We start from the raw sequence: 21,690 nt of genomic DNA on the forward strand, positions 1-21,690 counted from the left end.
CACCCACACACACACACACACACACACACACAGACCTTTGCTCAGCCATATTTATTGATTATTGATTCAGTTGTCATCTGACTGGTTGCCCTGTATGTCAAACAAGTAACGGGATTGATGATAGGCTGACATTGTAAATTCTTCTGTACTTAGCGGCGTCGTTCGAATGGCAGCGCGCCACCGCCGAGGCGTTTTTGACGCTTGTCATTTGAAAGCCCTGGAGCCGCATTCAACCAGCCAAAGAGCCGCATGTGGCTGGGGAGCCGCAGGTTGGCATTGACCAGTTACTGTTTTATCAGAGTAAGCTGCCATACTTAAAAGACAAAGCAACTCCTTAGCTGGTCCTCGCATTTTTCGTGCAGGATGATTGAAAAGCTCACGGCTGCTAGTGGATGTTCACCTTGACTTTTATTTGCCGAATAGATACTGGACTCAGATTGACTTTAGCTGTCACACAGTTTTGTCTTGTTGCTTCAATTTTTCTCAACTTGAGCAACTAGGGTGCGAGGCATATATGTGTGCGATTGCTTGTTGGCTCAAAGGCAGCGTGTGCCATCCCAAGTCCAGTGTGTAGTTTCTGCACTACGTTTACATTTTCTATTTTTGATGAATGAATGAATGGAGGGGTGGCATGGTGGTTGACTGTTAGCACGTCGGCCTTACGGTGCAGAGGTGCAGGATTCGATTACGGCTACGGCCTTCCCGCTTGGAGTTTGCATGTTCTCCGCGTGCCTGCGTGGGTTTTTTCCGGGTACTCCAGTTTTCTCCCACATTCCAAAAAGATGCATGGCAGGTTAATGGAACACTCAAAATTGTCCCCAGGTGTGATTGTGAGCACAAATGGTTGTTCGTCTATCTGTGCCCTGCGATCGGCTTGCAACCAGTTCAGGGTGTGCCCCACCTACTGCGCAGAGACAGTGGGGATAGGCTCCTGCTCGCCCGCGAGCCATTTGAGGATAAGTGGATTAGATTATGGATGGATGAATGTTCTATCAAGAGCTTTGTTATAGCTACAGCTGTTGTGAAAGCACTGTGTAGAGAAAATTGTATTATTAAAAAAATAATAATAAAGCCACAGCAGCCAAACACAAGCCCCATTTTTGGAATAATCCCATACATCTTGATTGTGATATTTATTTCAAAATCCTGCATGTTAATTAAAAAAAAATGTTAACAGAATATCACAGCCAAATATTGTATATTTATTGAAAGAGGGTTTTGTTGCTTCCCTAATGAGTTTGCTTCCTTTAGGGCGTATTGGTGGTTTCAAGGCCCTACCCACAGGACCACCATCCCACTTGGACAGGTATCGGCTTGGTCAATGTCCCCGAGGGAGCCTTCCTTGAATTCACGGTTGACAACATTCCTCACTCCATGGAGTACGACATTCTCATCCGCTATGAGCCTCAGGTATGACACAGCGTTACAGGATTTCATTTTGACATTGCAAGGCAGTTAATAACAGGACGGACACATTTAATACGATTACTCCAAAACCGATTTCCACAAAATCATCTACATGAGTGAGACAGTGTGTGTTATTGTCCTGTGAACGACTGAATGACTGACCAATGGGATTCGTTTCTCGTTCCTTTTCTCCAGATTTGAATTCTCCCAGAGTCATAAATTCTAGCAAGTTCAGATCCTTTTGTGAGTTATTCCAGCAGCATATTTGAATGCGGTTTTACCCCGCTCTGTCCTGTCCCCAGAAATCCTCATTTGAGTGCCCAGATCATTCTTGACACAATTATGCAAAATAAGCATTGTTAAAAAAAAAAAAGACAAAATTCCACGTTAACACTTCGCCCTGTGCCCAGCTGAACTCCATGGCTGCAGTGCAGGCCAACAGGTGCTCACTATCGAGCCCCACCTGCAATGCTTTGCCTGGTCATGTCTGACCAGTCACCAGGACATGTTTGACCTGTGTGATCCCTTCAGGTGACAGCTCAGGATGGAGTGTTTGTTTTAACAAGGAATACTTTGTGTTCCTTCAGCTGCCTGACCAATGGGAGGAACTTCTGATGACAGTGATGAGACCAGGACCTATCAGAGCAGATAGTCGTTGTATAAATACTGTGCCAGATGACGACCACCAAATGATTTCGCTCCACCCTGGGTCACGGTAATGTTCATTAGCAATATCCTTATTTTCACTGATACATTTATACTCTATGCCAAAAAAGTATGGAACATGTATTTTTGCCAAGGATTGGCAGTAACTCAGTGATGAATGATTTGAGAAGGCAAAAATGAAGACTCACTCGTGGAGGACTGGTAAAACAAAACACCATTTGTAGAGATGGGTGGAGTAGAAAACAATGGAATGAAGAGTAAGGGTACTGTTACTTGAATACAGTTAAAGCAGTTTTAAACTACGATGACAAGGACAAAATCTTAACCACAGCCATCTTTGATCATTTGGTGCAATTTTATGACTGCATTTAAGATCTTCATGTCTCTTAAGGTTGCTTTTCTTTTTGGGCACAGGGTGTCAGTGGCTTGATTTTTTTTCCCGGGGATTTTTTTTCCCCCCCACGCATTTTTTTATTTATTTATTTATTTTTATTAACACCATTTTGTTTAAACTCTTCTGATGTGCTGGCATATGCTGCATTGTTTCCTTTTGTGTCATTGTGTTCAAAGCAGTGTGCTTCAAGCTTTCCAGATGTTTCCCATTCTCTTTGTGCTTTCTTAGACATGTGGCTCTTCCCAGACCGGTTTGTTTTGAATCTGGTCTGAACTATACCATTCGCCTCAGTCTGCCATTGTATTCAGCCCTCAGTGATGTGCAGTCTCCGTACACGCTCATTGATTCGGTGAGGATACTTTTAATGTATGATCAAACTTTAAAACTAGAAGAAGACACATGGACATTCCTCATTGGTGTAATGGGTCATTTGTAAATGTTTAGTTGAGTTTCTCTGGTCTAGCAAAGCTGGTTTTCAACTTGAAACCAGAAACGTGTTCTTCTTGTCAGATCGTGCTGATGCCTCACTGCAAGAACTTGGACCTCTTTACAACCCCAGAAGGGGAATCTGGTGGAAACAGTGGATGGGAAACTTTTCAACGATATCGTTGTATGGAGAATAGCCAGAGTGTTCTCGAGACACCGATGACTGACATTTGCCAAAACTTAATCTTCAGCATTTCTGCTCTGCTCCATCAGGGAGCCAAAGGTAGAACGTGCTAACATGAAACTGAGATTGCTGAGAAAGATCAAAACATACAGATGTGTTTGTCCCTTCCAGAATGCCAGTGTAACCCCCAAGGCTCTCTGAGTACAGTCTGCAACATGAGTGGAGGTCAGTGTCAGTGTCGACCTCATGTCGTCGGTAGAAACTGTGACAGATGTGCTCCAGCTACTTTCCAGTTTGGACCAAGTGGCTGCAAAGGTATAACCTCCAACCTCATGTTGCAGTCGCTCCAGTGTTGACTCAATATTATTACCTTTCTTTCTGTATTGATGAGGCACAACTTTTTCCACATCTTAAACCGCTGCAGCAAAAAATAATAATGCGCCTTATTTGCAGATTTTCATGATTACCAAAAATGTACCGTTCTTCTATTTTTAGCTTCTTTTTAACTCCCCACAATTGTGTTACTATTTACTTTTTCATTAGCTCAATTTTAAGTGTTAATCGTTCAAGTTATTGAAAAAGATCCGCACACAATGAAGCCATTGAGATTGGTACACAGATGTGCAACTCCTGCTCAAGGCCACACACATGCATAAAACGCCATGCAATGCCAACAATGCAGCCTTCAAGTTGAAGGCGATCGACATGGCCTTTGAAAAGGCAACCAAGCAGCTTGCACGAGTTTGAAGTAAATTAGTCAGTTATACGACGAAGGTTGGCAGATTTTGATTAGTAGTATTTGTATGTCTACCTCGTAATATGTGCATCTTATAATTGGACTGGCAAATTGGTGTGGTTGCTCCCCACACATTTTAGAGTTCTTTTTCTGATTCTATTATTTGTTTTAAAATCATGAAATGGCCTCGCTCCACTTTACCTCTCTGAGCTCTTCGGTCCCTGCATGCCTGCCCGGTGCCTTAGGTCTGTGGGCCAGACACTATTAGAGGTGCCAAGAACTAAGCAGAGGCTCAGAAAGGATCGAGGCTTTTCTGTTGCTGGGAACTTTCGGGAAGCCCACTCACTTCCCATCTTGAAAACTCGTCTTAAAACTCATTTTTATTCTTTGCCTTTTGACTCAACATGAGACTTGATTTTTAGTTTTACTATTTTTGTGCTTTCTACTGTCTTCGTGATTATTTTATTGTTTGTTGTTTGAATTATTTTTGCTCCATGTACAGCACTTTGTATACACGGGTGGTTGTTTTAAAGTGCACTATAACTACAGTTGAGTTAAGTTATAACATGAAGACATGTTAAGATTCTCTTGATTTTGATTTGGAAAAACAATTTCTTCATAGGCGATGTTGGAAATCGCAGTCTTTAAAAAAGGAAAATAAAAAATTCTATTTGAACAGACAACACTATGGTACATCATTTACTAACACTTGTATGCCTATGGTAATTTGTAAGGTAACTCATATTAATACTATCAAATAAATAATTTGATGTGAACAGATAAAACAACATGATTTTGTATTTGCAGAATGCAACTGTGACGCTCAGGGCTCACAGAGTCCTCTTTGCGATCAGCTCACTGGTCAGTGTGTGTGTGTTTCGGGAGCATACGGACGTCAGTGTAATCGCTGTTTACCGGGCTACTGGGGCTTCCCTGCGTGTCGTCCCTGCTCTTGCAATGGGTACGCAGAAGACTGCGACGCTCACACGGGACAGTGCCTCAACTGTAGGGACTTCAGCACAGGCCACAACTGTGACAGGTAAACTTGAATTCATTTTAAATATCACTGATCATGCACAACAGTACCAAAGATTTACATGACTTGCTGACTTGTCATCTTTATGAATAATCTATAGTGACGTTTAGAGAGTGACGGCGACTCGTCCCTAATCACTTGGCTTTGTCTTTAAACTCATTCAGTACCAGCCAATTCTAAACCAAGTCTGAAAAGACATATAAAAACGTCTTTGGGAGTGAATGAGTTTTAATAGGAGACAGAGCCACTTTCAGGAATAGTTGAGCGGGCTAAAATAAATGTAGTGTAAATTGTACTGGAAAGATATCACAATAAATAAATAAAAAAATGTTTAAAAATCAAACCGTCGAAGCCCTAACACAGATTAATATTGGGACCTCTTATAGATTTAGAAAGAGCAGTACTGAATGTGTCATGACTAATTAGAGATGTAGAAGTCACTCAGGTAATGGTTATAATTTTAACACATCTACACAATGCTGATGAATTTACTAACGGGCTCAGTATCATGTTGACGGATTATATAGGAATGCAGGAGTAGGTTGAAAAAGCAATCTTGCCTCACTTCCTCCTGATTAATGTTGCCTACCTGATAGCTAAAGGAACCACTTACAGAAAGTAGAGATGCTAGATAGCAAGCTAATAAGAATCATCAAAGACAGGGGAAACTGTACCATGAGGAGGAAGATAAAAGAAAAATGTATATAACGAGACAATGTCATGCTCTATATTTTGTGTTAAGGTGCATGGATGGTTACTATGGCGACCTGACTCTGGGCTCTGGTGACCACTGTCGCCCCTGCATGTGCCCTGATGGTCCCGGTAGCCTGCGGCAGTTTGCAGGAAGTTGTTTCCGTGGTGATAATTCCCAACACGCTGTCTGTATCTGTAACACTGGATACAAAGGTACGTCATTGATCACAGAGGAACAAATAGAGATTATTTTTTCCCCATTCAGAAAATGATAGAACATCAAAAGCTGAACATTAATAAAAATGTCATTTGAATAGAATTTGAGATTAAATAAAAATATTTGGTGACATAATTGATTGTTTCTAGAAATTTAATATGAAGGCAGAAGAAGCACTGGAATCTGGTCCCTTTTTTTTCCACCAGGTGCTCGCTGCAATGAGTGCTCCCCTGGTTACTTTGGAAACCCACATGAGATTGGGGGCTCGTGCCAACCCTGTGAGTGCAACAACAATATCGATATGTTGGATCCGGAATCCTGTAACGCCCAAACTGGCGAATGCCTGCGCTGTCTTTATCACAGCGAAGGGCATGCCTGCGAAAATTGCATGATCGGTTATTATGGCAATGCACTACTGCAAGACTGCAGGAGTAAGTTCACTGAGCCACTCCGGCTCAAAAACAACTCATAGTCACATTCACACATTAACTGAGGACTCCGAAAGCTGCTTCGTTATTACTAATGCGGTCTTGCTGTTGTCCACAGAGTGTGTTTGTAACCAGCTTGGTAGTGATAGTGCCAGCTGTCCTTCATCAGGTGACTGTCACTGTGACCGCAGCAGTGGTCAGTGTCATTGTCTCCCTCGTGTGATTGGCCAGCACTGCGACCGTTGTGCACCTGACACCTGGAACATGGCTAGCAATAAGGGCTGTCAAGCCTGCGACTGCGACACCAAACATTCATATGGGACCTCGTGCAATGAGGTGAGCAATATGCCCACCTGAAATATGTTGTTGAAAAAAAAAATAGCATTTCATAATTTAACTTTCGAGGATACTTTCTGTTTGCATTGTGAAAACAGAAGTCAGAGTCAAAAAGTGTCTTCATAATATGCAGTAATGTTCTGTGCCGCCACTATTCTAAGCACAGTCTTCTGATTAATGCTGCGTTTGTAGGATATGAATTAAGCAGAAAAATCTCCAACACAGGTGGCTGCCATTTTGTTCTCTACTGCCACCTGCAGTCGACTCAAATTGAAATCAAAGTGCCCACAGGCTCAGCTGTGACCAAACCCTGAAAACAGGTGAGCCATGACGTTCTCAAACTGAGACTGTGGGCACCCTGATGTCACATTCAATCGCAAGCAGGTGGCAGCAAAGGACAAAATGGCAGCCCCCTGAAATAAATAAAAACGGGTGGATTATTCCGATTAATCCATATTCCACAAACACAATATTAATTCGAATGCCATGTTTAGACTCGTGGAGGTACATAGAACACATTGCAAATAATATTTTTGACTTGTGCTCTCACACCTATTTTTGCTGTGAAAATGTGTTCTTCATACTGTAAATGCTATTCCAATAGATCAGTGGTCAATGTTCGTGTATGCCCGGCTTTGGAGGCAGGACATGCAGAGAATGTCGAGAGCTCTTCTGGGGAGACCCAGAGGTCAAATGTCATGGTAGGTGATTTGTTCTTGTTGTTTGATGAACACGTGTAACATGGCCAGTAAAAAAAAAAAAAAAACTTGGAAATACGTACTGCACTGAATTATAATTACACAAATTCTGTCAATTGATAAATACCCGACGAGTTCTTTTACTATATCCTCCATTATCAAAGGGCGGAACCAAAATTTTTACGTGTTCCCCTACTTCAAATGTGGCACTGCTTCTTTTAAGTTAAACTTCCGCCTTTGACTCTCCCCTTTTTCTCTTGATGTACATGGAGAGGTAATGTAATTTTTAGAGCTGGAGAAAACTTTGTTTTCATTTACAAATTTAAGTATTTTAATACATTGCTGTGCTATATCATTTGTGGAGGGAAACACTGTTATCAATATAATTGACGAAAAGGACATTGTTTTCTGCTGTTTTCGTCAGGCTTTGTGATTGAGACCATTAAACGTAACCAACACAGGAAATCCTGCTGTGCGTCATCAATATCAATATTCTCAGGTGGACACCACCGGTTGCGCACGTACAGTACATAAGAGTTGTCTTATTTATAAGACAATTTTCAACAGACAGACATAGAGTTACTGAGCAAATGCTGGATATAGTCATGCCTCTAAAATGTTTCGGTCACACATAACACAATTCGGAAAGTGAACGGCACTGTTCAAAAATAAAGCTACAATAGTGGCTGAGGTTGTGTAATGCATCCACTAGATGGAGCTATGCTTAAAAGAATACAATACCGTTTTATTTATATCACACATTCACAACCGCGGCAGCTGTAACAAAGAGCTTTCCAGAACATTTAAAATATTACAAGAAATTATAATATTGATCCATAATTAAGGCGCATCGGATTATAAGGCACACTATCGGCTTTTGAGAAAATTGAATGCTTTGAGGTGCACCTTAAAGTGTGGAAAATACGGTACACAGAGAAAACTCATGCAGTCACCAAAGGTCATAGGCAGATATGCCAACCACTCGCGTAGCCACCAATAAATTGCAGTTTTATTTTTATGTCTTGCCATATTATTGAATTAAACTGATGATTTTATTCATTTATTTATTTTTGAGAACATGTGGTGTAAAGCTAGAAATTGATTGGATAGACCAGGGGTGTCAAACATACGGCCCGCGGGCCGGATCCGGCCCGCAAAGCAGTTTAATCCGGCCCGCGAGATGATTATGTAAAGCATGGTGTCAAACATACGGCCCGCGGGCCGGAACCGGCCCGCAAGGAGGTTCAATTAGGCCCGCAGGATAATTTAAAAGTGAAAAAAATGCATTAAAGACAGAATTAATATTTTTAATAAGGTGCAATTCATTGATTATCCGCAAGGGGACACTGTTTTGATCAGAGAAGAAGACAACAGCAGCCTCAGTCCGTCACTGTGACAGACCCATGACAGCAGACGCTATCAATAGCACTCTCACATTTACACATTTAATAGCACTCTCCTTAGTTTGTAAGATTATATTTAGATTTTACATGCACGTGTAAATGGTTTAAAACTTCCTTTCTTTATGAATCTCGTTTAATCTTAAAGTGCATTACTATATTTTTCAATACCAATTACTTGTTAATGTTTGTACAATCAGTGGGATCATTTGCAATGCATATATGTGAATGATAAAAGTAAATTGCACATTTGTCGAAGGAAATGTAAGGTGCTTCATGAAATATTTTGTAAAAGATATGTTCATTAAATTTCAACATTTTCCGAATGTTCTTGTGCTTCTTTATACCAAAACAAAGGAAAGACATTGTTTTGGTTATTTATAGCAAAGTATGGTATCATTTTAATGGTCCGGCCCACTTGACATCTACCGAGGCCGTATGTGGCCCACCATGTGAAATGAGTTTGACACCCCTGGGATAGACACTATATTTAATCTGAACTGCACTTTTTCCATCAGAATGCGATTGTGAACCTTCTGGTGTCACTCAGCCGCAGTGCAACAAAGACAACGGTCACTGCGTTTGTGTAGAAGGAGTATCTGGTCCACGTTGTGACAGCTGTGCCCGTGGCTTCTCTGGTACCTTTCCCAACTGCCAACGCTGCCACCAATGCTTCGCGGAGTGGGATGCTGTCATCGGACAATTAACAAATCAGACGCACCGCCTTGCAAACAAGGTCAACGCTATCAAAATGAGTGGAGTCAGCGGGCCCTACAGAAAGTCAATAGACAGTATGGAAAGAAGTGTATCTGACATCCACACCATCCTGAACCAAAACCCAGCCTCACAACCTCTAAGCGAGATCCAACAGCTCTTAGAGGAGGCCAAGTAAGAGTGGATTCAATAGCCTAAATGGTGAGAAAGGCCTAATCTGTCAAATGTAACCTGTCGTCTCGATGTGTCCATTAGTGACTTGATGGGGTCTTTGAGTCAATCACTGAACCACACGGAAAAGATTCTACTCAATGTGCAAGAAGAGAAAAGCGGCATGGAGGGCAAATTAAAATTGCTGATGGCAGATGCTCAGAAACTCGAGCAGACCGTTCAGGACATTATGGATCAAATTGAGTTCATCAGGAACTCCGATGTCCGAGGTAAGACTGTACATTGCTTAATACGTTTAGGTGTTTGTGATGAAAAGGTTTACATGGGCTCTTTGTTGTTTGTGCTATTGTTACAAATTTAGCTAAGGAGATTTTTTTTGATTCACAGGTGAATCTTTTGTCGTTTGTTTTGAACATCAGTTACGGTTTGCTTCATCAACCTAATTTTCGAATGGATAGTTTATTTCTTGTTCATTGGTGAGTCCACATATTGATGAAAAATCATATGAAGAGTAAATAAAACGGTGCACGCAGGATCTTATGACGTGAAAATAAGTTCCATCTTCATAGGATCAATATTGTGTATTTTCGAGCAATTTAGATTCCAGTAAAAGAATTGGTATGTTTTCATACGGCTACTTTTTTCAGGTCATCTCAACATTGAAGAAGGGAACTAACTGAACAGTGTCCTTGATCGATACATTATGTAACAGGTGTCAAACTCAAGGACCGGGGGCCAGATCTGGCCCGCCACATCATTTTATGTGGCCCGTGAAAGCAAATCAAATATCGCAAGTTTCATGACGCTTGCTAAAATCTCTACCAAAATTTCAAATCCTCACTTGTAATAAATAAGAGTGATACTGTACGCCACATATGTCAAAGTGCCGGCCCGCGGGCCAAATCCGGCCCGCGAGAATGTTTTCAGTGGCCCCTGGGATGATATTGATTTATTATTAGAACCGGCCCGCGGACCGCAGCAAGCCGAGAGCCCGCAGATCTTTTACACGCACCAATACTACATTTCCCACAATGCAACGGTGACGCGCCAAGCAGTCGGCCGCTTTATTTAAATATTTATTAGTCTAGCAGTCGTTCCCATAACAGTGACATTAGCTTTCAGATACCCATCAAAAATGGCAAAACGGAAGGTGGACACTGAGAATCGGGAGTTTCAAACAAGGTGGGAGTCGAAGTACATGTTCATGGACGTAGCTGGAAAACCTGTGTATCTTCTGTGCGGAGAAAGTGTGGCGCGATTGAAATAGTGTAATCTGAGACGACATCATGAAACGAAACACGCGAACAAAAACAAGAACATGGAGGGGGAAGGGGGATTTCATTAAAAACGGTATACTTAAAGTTTGTGACGAAGTTTACCCCGAAAAAAGCAACTTTTTAAAACTCTTTTTAAATAGCAGAAACACAATTGCAGTGTTTCGGCAAAGATACGGCAGTGCGTGCTGCGCAGTTTGACGGTTTCCTCCCCGACACAGTGGTCCCGCTGCGCATCCAGGCTGCTCAAACGTTGTCGAAAGTTTGGCAGCACATACGTGTGTGAACAACTATTTTCTTTGATGAAGCTGAACAAAACATCACACAGAAGTCGATTTACTGCTGAACACCCTCACTCAAGTTTGAGGATTTGCTCAGCTCAGAGCCTGACCCCAAATATTGATGAACTTGTAGAAAAGTTAAGACACCACCGAGTATAAGCCTCAGCCTCAAAGAAGTGAATATTACTTATAATATACTGTGCAATCACATACTAAGAGTTTTTACTCAGTTCAAGTTTTTTTCTTGAAGAAAGTGTTGTTTTTGGTTTATACATTTTTGCACTTTATTTTGTTGTATTTCAATCCAATTATGTTTTAAAAATATTTTATTCGAGTAAATGATCGAAAATTACTGTACTATTATTTGTTTTTCTTTTAAGTAAATTTAGCCTACTTTTGCTAAAAGAGAAAACATGGACTGTTGATAGTGCCTTGAATATCGACTTCTTTTATTCATGTTATGGGTATTTTTATACAAAGGAAATTTTTTTTGTGCCTGTTGAAAATTAAAGTTTACTGACATAGCCATAGAAAATGTTGCTTTATTTATCTGACCATATTGGAATGTATTTGTTAGGTTTTCAGTCAATTACATTTGGTTCAATAAACAATGTGGTCATTTTTAAAATTTTCAATGAACATTCGATCAGTCCGGCCCTCGGCTTGCAGCAAAATTTTTTATCTGGCCCTCCGTCCATTTGACTTTGACACCCCTGCTGTACGCATTCTCTTGTTCCCAAACCCTTCATTACAGTAACAATAGGTGATTAAACCATTATTTTTTACTTCTTTATATGGTTTCAGTCGTGACGGCCCTCCAAGGGAAACTCACAAAAATCTGGCCCGCGACAAAAATGAATTTGACACCCCTGCATTATGTTAAGGCAGTCCTCTTCAAACAACGACCCTCGGGCCATTTGTGGCCCACCATCCATTTTTCAACAGCCCGCGACTTGACAAAAATAAATAATTAATTAATTCAAAAATGCTGTACTGTCAAATGACATTTGACAAGGGCCACACAGTTTGTTAAAAAAGGTGAAAGTGGGCAGAGTGAGAAGAGAGGGTGTCAGAAAAATAGGTGTCATTGCTACCTATAAATTTGTTTATAGACTGGAGAACTTTTCTCTGTATTCAAAGAACCATTTATGATTAAAAGAATAACACACTGTATCTTCAAAATACTGCAGGGAATAAAGTAAATTCAATTTTAGAGGCAAAAATAGTTTCTTCACTTTGTGCTCGACGGCTGATTTATGAAGACATCACATCAATGATCCTCAAGTAACAGTTCGTTCTTTTTTTGTTTCTGAATGTGGGCATGGGATTCGGCTGCTGTTAAGTGCAGAGCTGAATCTACACTGTGAGATAGCCAGCTCTTGGCCACCCCAAAACCTGGAAAAAAAAAACAAACAAAATATAATTGCTGTGTGGACTGACTTTAGTGTGTTTCAAAAAGTGGTCCCTTCATCCTTCCATTTTTCTGTATGCGGCCCTCAAAGGTAAAAATGGGGGACGCCTCTGCGTTAAGGTGTAAAAGATGTAAGATGTTTTTTTTTTTTGTTTTTTTTTTTGTTTTTTTTTTTACTCTGTTACCAGGGGCAGCCAAGACTGTCACTAAGTACTTCCTGCAGTCTCGGGTAGCTGAAGAACGAGCAAATGCATCCACCACTGACCCCGACAGCCCTATTGAGAATTCTGCTAAGCTACGCAAACTCACAGAAGAGAAGATGAACCTAACCAGAGATGACTTCCTCAGGAAACACACTGAGTATGCACAAAGACTAGACGACCTGGCCGGTCAAATCCAGACTCTGGACCTGACAGAGCTCAGCCACAAGGTACAAATATGGTATTTGCTAGGGTTCTCTTCAACAAATTCAGGAGCTTGGGAAAGTATTTTGACATTTCGCCTCATTTCAGGCCTCAAACATTAAGATCTAAAATTTGAATTTTGTATGAAGAATCAACACCAAGTGGGACACAATGGTGAAGTGACTATCAGTACAAACCCAATTCCAATGAAGTTAGGACATTGTGTTAAACGTAATTTAAAACAGAATACAATAATCGGTTCAACTTCTATTCAATTGAATAGACTACAATGACAAGATTTTGAATGTTCAAACTGATAAACTTGATTGTTTTTAAAAATAATCATTAACTTAACATTATCGCTGCAACACGTGCCAAAAAGCTGGGACAGGTGGCAACAAAGACAGTGAAGGTTGAGGAATGCTTATCAAACACCTGTTTGGAGCATCCCACAGGTGAACAGGCTAACTGGGAAAAGGTGGGTGCCATGACTGGGTATAAAAGGAGCTTCCCTGAATTTCTCAGTTATTCACAAGCAGAGATAGAGACAAACAGTTAAAGGACAATGTTCCTCCAAGTACAATTACAGTCAAACCTCGGTTTTCGAACGTCTTGATTCTCGACCAATTCGGTTTTTGACCAAAAATTTCGAGTTTTTTATGCCTCGGATGACGAACAAATTTTGGTTCTCAAACAAACTGAGCGTACTTGAATGCACCACTTGACTCCTCTCGCCTTCCTTACATGAGGAAATGACTCTTCCTCGGGTAGACGAGGAAGTGACGCTTCCTCGTGTCGCTTTCCATTGTGAGCGAATGTGTTCAATAAACTTTTTTTTTTTTTAAAAGAGCGTGGTTTCGGTTTTCGAACAATTCAGTTTTCGAACAGCCTTCTGGAACGGATTATGGACGAAAACCGAGGTTTGACTGTACAAGCAATTGAGGGATTTCATCATCTATGGTCCAGAATATCATCAAAAGGTGCAGGGAATCTGGAGAAATCCCTGCATATGAGCGACAAGGCCGAAAATCAAAATTGAATGCCCGTGAACTTAGATCTCTGAGGCAACACTGCATCAAAAACCAACATCAATGTATAAAGGATATCACTACATGGACAGTTCCGAAAACCAATGTCAGTAACTACAGTTGGCCTCTATAGCCAACTAAAACTCTACAATGCAAAGCAAAAGCCATTTATCAATAACGCCCAGAAACACTGCCAGCTTCTCTGTGGCCGAGCTCATCTAAGATGGACTGATGCAAAGTGGAAATGTGTTCGGTGGTCTGACGAGTCCACATTTTACATTGTTTTGGGAAATCGTGGACGATTTGTCGTCTGGTCCAAAGAGGGTAAGAAACATCCAATTTTTATGTTATGTGTTATGTTGATTATTTTACTTTATGTTACTTTCGTGAAGCGCTTTGTTCAAGCTGCAGCTGTTGTGAAAGTGAAATCAGGATGTATTGTATTGTAAGATAACTAGTGGTTGGCGCGTCAGTAAATTTTTTCGCATCATCCGTCCATCACCCCATGCAGCTCCGGCACTGACCGCACTTGTGTAGCTGCAGCCTGCCCACAAACTGTTTTCTTGCAGTCTTTTTTTTCTTTTTCTTCCACCTTCATGATGACAGTATTCTTGGCAGCAACTCAAGCGCATGGCTTGTGCTCCCGCACTTTCTCTCACTCTTGTTGACATGCTTATAAATGTGCTGAAAAACGTACTGATGCAGTTTGGTGGGGATGCTTTTTTTTTTTTTTTTAAACACAAATGAGGCAGTGTGGATGGAAATATTTGGTTTTAAATAAGCTCAGCGACGTTTAGACAAGGCCCTAATCATGCTAATCAAGATGCCTTTGCTCTTGTGAGCATTTAATTCTCCCTGTCACGTTTGTGAGGTGGTGGTGGACCCCAAAAAGTAGGCAAGAAGGAGGAGCGGGGTGTACTTGAAGTGTATTGATAAAATACAGAAAACTAAATCCTAAACAAACAAAGTCCAAAGTATCAAACAAAAACCATGACTGAAGCTCAAAACAATCAATAACAGAAACATGACCAAAAACATGACCTAAACATGACAAACAAACAAACATGACAGAAGCCAAGCACAAACAATGACCCGACACTGAGTGTTCGGGCTGGGAGTCCTTTTAAAGCACTAATTACATAATGACCAACAGGTGTGCAGCTGCAGGGAGAGCCCTACAGTGCCACCTGTTGGTCCCAAACCGAATCATGACACTCCCAGCAGAGACTGTTTGATAATATGGTAACAATTTCAATTTATGTGTCTCCACAGACATGCGGCAATCCAGCAGGCCAGGACTCATGTTCCTCTCCCTGTGGGGGATTAGGATGTGTAAATGCAGAGGGTGGCCCCATGTGTGGAGGGGAAGCATGTGATGGTGTGTTGACAAAGGTTCAGTCCAGCTGGCAGAAAACATTTGAGTCCGAACAGGAAATATTAAATGCCATGGAGGAAGTGGACAAACTTGCCAAAATGGTACAACCCTAATCTTTGGAGATTTGGATTGTCTTCCAAGGTAATTGGTTTGGTCTCACCTGTACTCTGTTTAGGTGTCTGAGGCAAAACAAAAAGCAGATCAAGCAAAAATGAGTGCGCACAACGTTTTTATGAAGACTAATAGGACTAAACACAATATTGATGAGAGCAACGAGGAGCTACGGACCCTTATTCAAGAAATTCGAGACTTCCTCACAGGTGAATCAAGCTTTCTTTGTTTGTCTGTCAGTCAAACTGTAAAATCCACTGATTGTAAAATAATCAACAAGGCAACAAGTCATCGCTATTGTGAATGAATAGGAGAAATTGACTAACAAGGATTTTTGTCATAATGCTAAATATTCAGTTGTTCATCACATGGTCACCGTAAGAGTGTCAGATATAATGTATTTTCTTATTGTCTGTACAGTGTCCTTGGGTGGCATGAAAGGCGCTTTTAAATAAAATGCATTATTATTATGATTATTATTATTATTATTATTATTATTATAATGTAAGTGCTGAGTAACAACAACGGCATCCTTCCCTTTAAGCATCCACACATAAACATGTTTCTTTTTTTAGAGGATGGGGCAGACTTGGAGAGTATCGAAAAAGTTGCAAATGAGGTGCTGGCCATGCAGATGCCAACCACGCGTGAGCAGCTTCAGAACCTCACAGATGAAATTCGCAAAATGGTGGGAGAGCTGGGCAATGTGGAGACTATCCTGCAGCAGAGCAATGATGACAGTGAGAGAGCTGAAAATCTACTGAAACAGGCCAGGCAAGCTAGGTGCGTTGCCTCGTGTGTCCCGAGTCAACTGAGTATCTTTTGATAGAGCAGCCTTTTCACTGACAACAGGCTCAATCGCAATCATTCATTCATTCATTCATTTTCCGAACCGCTTTATCCTCACTAGGGTCGCGGGGGGCGCTGGAGCCGATCCTAGCCATCTTTGGGCACTAGGCAGGGGACACCCTGAACCGGTTGCCAGCCAATCGCAGGGCACAGAGACGAACAACCATCCGCGTTCATACTTACACCCAGGGATAATTTGGAGTGTTCAATCAGCCTGCCATGCATGTTTTTAGAATGTGGGAGGAAACCGGAGGACCCGGGGAAAACCCACGCAAGCATGGGGAGAACATTCAAACTCCACACAGGAAGTCGACGTGCTAACCACTCGACTACCGGGCCGCTCTTCAATCGCAATCAATCAGTACCAATCACAAAACACACGCCTTTCTGGATAAATGGCCGCCGGTCGTCGGAACGGTAATCTGTTCATCCAGTATCCTGGTTGACCAGGCACACTGAAGACGCAAACATTTGTACATAAGCCATTGAAAAATCTCTTTCTCATTTTGTCATATCTATACATGCACAGGAAAACAAAGACATTTTTGACTGAAACATCTCTTCAAGAAGCTGTCCAACTCTGCTAAAAGTGGCTACATCCTTGGTTAAGCAGATCATTCATTTCTACCCCCGAAAATGAAATTGGAAATCAATGTACCGTATTTTCCCCACTATAAGGCGCAACTTAAAGCATTAAATTTTCCCAAAAGCCGACAGTGCCCCCTATAATCCGATGCGCCTTATGTGTGGTGCTACTCGGTCTCTTTATATTCCCCAGTGAGTTGTTTCCCTGTTAGTGTTCCTATACCATCTAGGGGTGAATAATAGCAGGAAGCAATTGTACCCTTAAAGGTTTCTGCCCAACACTAATTGACATGTGCATTCGCCGACACACACTCGAACAGACACCTAAGTTTGTGAGCGCTGCGCAGCCATTGTGAAACGAAGATAATGCCAAAATCATAGTGAACCACTGCCTAAACAAAGGAAGAGGGAGACAAGCAAGACTTTTAAAGGACATTGTCTTAATAACTTTTGTTTTTCATTTATTGTTTTGTTACGCCATTTGTATTTATATGTTTCATGTCCGTGTTTGTGACCAGTTCTCATGGCTTTGTTCCAGTTGGCAGCGGTTGTGAAGGTTCTATATAAATAAACCTGTATTGTATTGTATTCCCTTTAGTGTAGTTCCATCTGGTGGATGCATAGCACAACCGCAGTCACTATTGTAGCTTCTATTCTCTGTGCCTTACAATGTCGTGTGCCTTATATCTGAAAACTGTTTTAAAATAGGCTATTCGTTGAAGGTGCTCCTTATAATCCGAAGCGCTTTATAGATCAGAAAACAAGGTCATCTAACCAGAATTTTGTTGAGTGTTTTGTGTTTTCTAAAACAAAAAAAAAAGAATTAAAAAATGTGACTTATGTCATTATTTTAGGAGGGTGACGATCTACATTCTTGCTGTCCCCGGTTAAAATAACATCAAGACTGTCAAAATAAAACAACTCCCTATATTCAACAGTCAGGGTGCAGCTGCTGTGAAGGAATCCGCTGAGATGGTCAAACAAGTGCTGGAAGAAGCTCAGAGAGCTCAGACAGCTGCCAGCAGTGCCATGCAGCAGGCCACGGACGATATCAAGAACACCAACAAGCTGCTGTTCTCAGTCAGTCCTCTTGCATTTTCATTCTTGTCGGTTTAAACAAGTATCTATTCATCACTAACCTGTACTAACACCTCTTAACTGTCTTGGGCTCAGGTGAAGTCCGGCACATCAGATGTGGAAATAAAATTGGGCAATGCCACTAGGCGGCTGCAGCAGCTTGATGAGGATGTGACACTACTGAGAGACCAAACTCTGAATGCCACACTGAGCAGTCAACATACCATTCAGGATGCAATGAGCATCAGACAAATAGTCAAAGAGGTGAAAAGGGTAAGTTCCAAACATTAGAAAATTGACCGGATCATGGCTCAGGTGGAAAAACTGCTCTCTCGAACAATAAGAAAAGATTTCCAGATTGATTATTTATCCTTTTCTTCATGTCATGCAGGGCATCGACTCTGAAATTAAGGACAAATACTCCACTGTCGAGCAACGGATTGCGCAAAAAGGGAGCGGTGTGGCTGAGGCAAAGAAGAGGGCAGAGTTATTGCAGCAAGAAGCCAAGGAGCTCCTGTTGCAAGCCAGTGACAAGCTGCAGATTCTCAAAGGTGACGTCATTCTTACCATTTACTATTCAGTGGCCAAATGTTCATCAGCAGACCTATCGTTCAATGTTTCTTTTAGCATTGCAGTCCCTGTGCGGGAACAGGACCGCACTTGTTATGAGTCCTCATTCATTATTGAAACTTACACCCCAACCTGAATATTACGGACGTGAATGAACCACATTCGAGGACCGAATGACAACAATTATGTTGCTCAGGTCGTCATGAATGCTTTTTAAAAGAGGAATGGTGGCACCACTTGAAGAGCATTGCAGGGCAATCGACTTCGACGTACAGCGCACTTGGCCACACCTTGACCTTGTATCGCTTCCTCCTTCAAAATGGCGACCAATTCCAGCAGTAATTGTGTGAAGTTACCAGTGCTCCCGGCTGATTTTTCTGCAAAGGTTCTAAAGAATATGGATTTTTTTCTTTTTTTTAATTAACAAAAAAAAGCAGAAAGGTTATAATTAATTTCATGAAGCTTTTTTCCACTTACTGTCAATGTTGTCGGCCAAGGAATGCGGAATTTATTTATACTTGTGTGGGGTGCGACATAAGTCAACGACAGACCAAAGTGCCGCTGTCCGGATATCAAGCCAACCAAGATATCCTGTGCACGCTGTTCTTGTATGAGATTTGGTAATGTGGTCTCGAACAGGGAGCAATATGTTGATACAGTGTAACTTGATCAGTCTTTTTTTTTTAAGATATTCTCAGTCATGAATGATTTCATCCATCTTTTTTAGAATGCGTAATATTGAATTTTGTAGTTTACTTTACAAGGTTTTTGCCAATAAAATCCAAAACATTGACATAGGGTTAGAGTTAGAAAATTATTTAGATTAATTCAGAAAAACTAGGACAATTCTGTAAAAAAAATTAAAAAACAAAATATAAAAAATATTTTCATAGGAAAATAAAGAAAAACATCACATGTCTGACAAGGAGATTTGCAATGGTAACTAAATCTATTCTTTCACATTTCAGAGCTCGAAAAGTCATTTGAGGAAAACCATCGTGCACTGGAGTTGAAGGCAGAACAACTGGTGGCGCTGGAGGCCTCAGTTAAGGAGCTGCTGCAGCAGATCAGCCACAAAGTTACAGTTTATAGCTCCTGTTTATTCTAAGGTCAAAGGTCACCCGCAAAGGTCCTTGCAAAAGGAGCATTCTTTTACTTTTTGACCTCAAAGACCACAAAATGGACATTTCAAATTTCCACAACAACTGAATATAATTGTGTTCCCCTTTGTCAATGTGTCCATTTGGAGTTACTAGTGTACACAATTGGATCTGTTCTTTGGGTCTTCATAACAGCAAAAGCTAAACAAGAATGTAACTGTCGTATCACTGACCATTCATTCCAGATTTGTCAATGTTAAATCATTGGATGGCAAGAATTATTAAGTTATTCACAGGTGGCCATAAGTTAGGAATCAGTGTTACTTTTATTTTTGAAGTTTATTTGAAATATAGTCCAAAAGTTTTCTTTTTCTTGAACTTTACAGTTGCATCACACAAAGTGATCCTGAAAACAGCAAGTAATAAATGTTTTTTCAAGCTGAAATTGTGACTGTTTTGGCTGTCCCGAGCGCAGAAAACATTGCATTAGGTACCTAATGCAGTGAGAGCAGATTTGGCAGGCGTGGGTGGTGCTTGATCACACCCACGCCTTTGTTTGGTAACAGTCCACATTTTTCTTCACGCCGCAAATTATCAGAACTGTAAAGTGTCTTCACATGAATCACAAGCATGTGAGAGGAATACTTCTGGGCCTTTAGAGTCGACCCCCAAATATTCACTGATATCCATCCATCCATCCATTTTCTGATCTGCTTAATCCTCACAAGGGTCGCAGGGGGTGCTGGAGCCTATCCCAGCCGTCTTTGGGCACTAGGCAGGGGACACCCTGAATCGGTTGCCAGCCAATCGCAGGACACACAGAGACAAACGACCATCCGCGTTCACACTCACACCTAGGGATAATTTAGAGCAGTGGTTCTCAACCTGGGTTCAATCGAACCCGAGGGGTTCGGTGAATCGGTTTTAGGGGGTTCGACGGAGCCTCTGCCATGGAGGTTAAGACATACCCAACTCAACATGTCAATTAGTTATGACACGCTTGCTTGGCCATCACTGGCTGCAGATGATCACATTACATTGCTTGTCCAATCAGTGCTGCAGGAAATTTAGTTCGCTCAGTAGTCAACGTGTGACTGTCGTGATAGTAAGATAAGATGAGAAAACCTTTATTTGTCTCACAATGGAGAAATTCCCAAATTTCAGCAGCAAATTATGAAAGGGAGAAAGTAGAAGACAAAAAGAATATAAATAAATATAAAATATAAAATATTGTTAAATATTAAAAATGGATGAGTGGGGGTCAGTCCAGGTTTTCAGGACCGTCTATTCAACAGCCTGACAGCAGTTGGCAGGAACAAGCGGCGGTACCTCTTCTTGCAGTGTGGGTGTATCAGTCTCAGGCTGAAGGAGTACGTCGTAAAATTTAAAAAAAACTTATACTTATGTCTTGAAATTGTATTTCCTTTTTTCTGTTTGCGTTTTTTATGTCTTGAATTTGTAAAAAGTCATATTTTTGTTTTTCACTAATGAAGGTTTCGGTGAATGTGCATATGAACTGGTTGTGTTTGGTACCTCTGATCTTTTTCGAATGTGGGAGGAAACCGCAGGAACCAGAAAAAAAAAAAAAACCAAAAAAAACGCAGGCATGGGGAGAACATGCAAACTCCACACAGGGAATTGAACCCGGTACCTCTGCAATGTGAGGTCGACACGCTAACCACTTTTTTACCGTGCCACCCTATATAGAGAGAGAGAGAGTGAAATGTATCTTCCGAACATACCCACAGTAGGATCATGATACTCATGTAAGCAAGGATCCAGAAACTGAAACCCATTGAATGTATGCCAACTCTTTTACTACAGTATACTGTACTAAAAGTAAGTTGTTTTAGGAATTTACTTTAAATTTTTACTTGATGTCCTATAATTAAGACTATGACGTTGTTTTCTTTAGTCAATATAACTGTATCGATTATTCTTGTGCTATGTAATAATACTAATAATCTAAAAATGCAATAATTGTGAGAATAAGTCGACATACACTGCATCCACCTTTGTGTTTTCAGGCTACTGTACGGTAATGTTAGCAATTGCCACACGATGGCAGCCATGTATTGCTGGAACAATTGTTTCATTTTCATCTATTTTTGTCGGTAAA

General features: G+C 41.1%; 1 protein-coding gene across 1 annotated transcript in view; it reads left to right on the forward strand.

The window, feature by feature from the left end:
- The window catches only part of lamb1a (laminin, beta 1a), a 54,355-nt gene extending 34,339 nt beyond the window's left edge, over positions 1–20,016 (forward strand). The window contains exons 14-33 of the mRNA XM_019865260.1: positions 1,252–1,410; positions 1,995–2,122; positions 2,696–2,816; positions 2,978–3,176; positions 3,249–3,392; positions 4,621–4,852; positions 5,592–5,755; positions 5,966–6,190; positions 6,306–6,523; positions 7,128–7,224; positions 9,140–9,509; positions 9,591–9,775; positions 12,661–12,902; positions 15,177–15,380; positions 15,455–15,599; positions 15,966–16,173; positions 17,763–17,904; positions 17,998–18,174; positions 18,293–18,452; positions 19,440–20,016. Of these exons, the coding sequence (XP_019720819.1) occupies positions 1,252–1,410; positions 1,995–2,122; positions 2,696–2,816; positions 2,978–3,176; positions 3,249–3,392; positions 4,621–4,852; positions 5,592–5,755; positions 5,966–6,190; positions 6,306–6,523; positions 7,128–7,224; positions 9,140–9,509; positions 9,591–9,775; positions 12,661–12,902; positions 15,177–15,380; positions 15,455–15,599; positions 15,966–16,173; positions 17,763–17,904; positions 17,998–18,174; positions 18,293–18,452; positions 19,440–19,579 (3,660 nt within the window). The 3' untranslated portion in view covers positions 19,580–20,016. The remainder of the gene's footprint in view (positions 1–1,251; positions 1,411–1,994; positions 2,123–2,695; positions 2,817–2,977; positions 3,177–3,248; positions 3,393–4,620; positions 4,853–5,591; positions 5,756–5,965; positions 6,191–6,305; positions 6,524–7,127; positions 7,225–9,139; positions 9,510–9,590; positions 9,776–12,660; positions 12,903–15,176; positions 15,381–15,454; positions 15,600–15,965; positions 16,174–17,762; positions 17,905–17,997; positions 18,175–18,292; positions 18,453–19,439) is intronic.
- The last annotated feature ends 1,674 nt before the right edge of the window (positions 20,017–21,690 follow it).

Source organism: Hippocampus comes, unplaced genomic scaffold (assembly GCF_001891065.2).
Source record: "Hippocampus comes isolate QL1 unplaced genomic scaffold, H_comes_QL1_v1.1 scaffold180, whole genome shotgun sequence".
Classification (NCBI taxonomy): domain Eukaryota; kingdom Metazoa; phylum Chordata; class Actinopteri; order Syngnathiformes; family Syngnathidae; genus Hippocampus; species Hippocampus comes.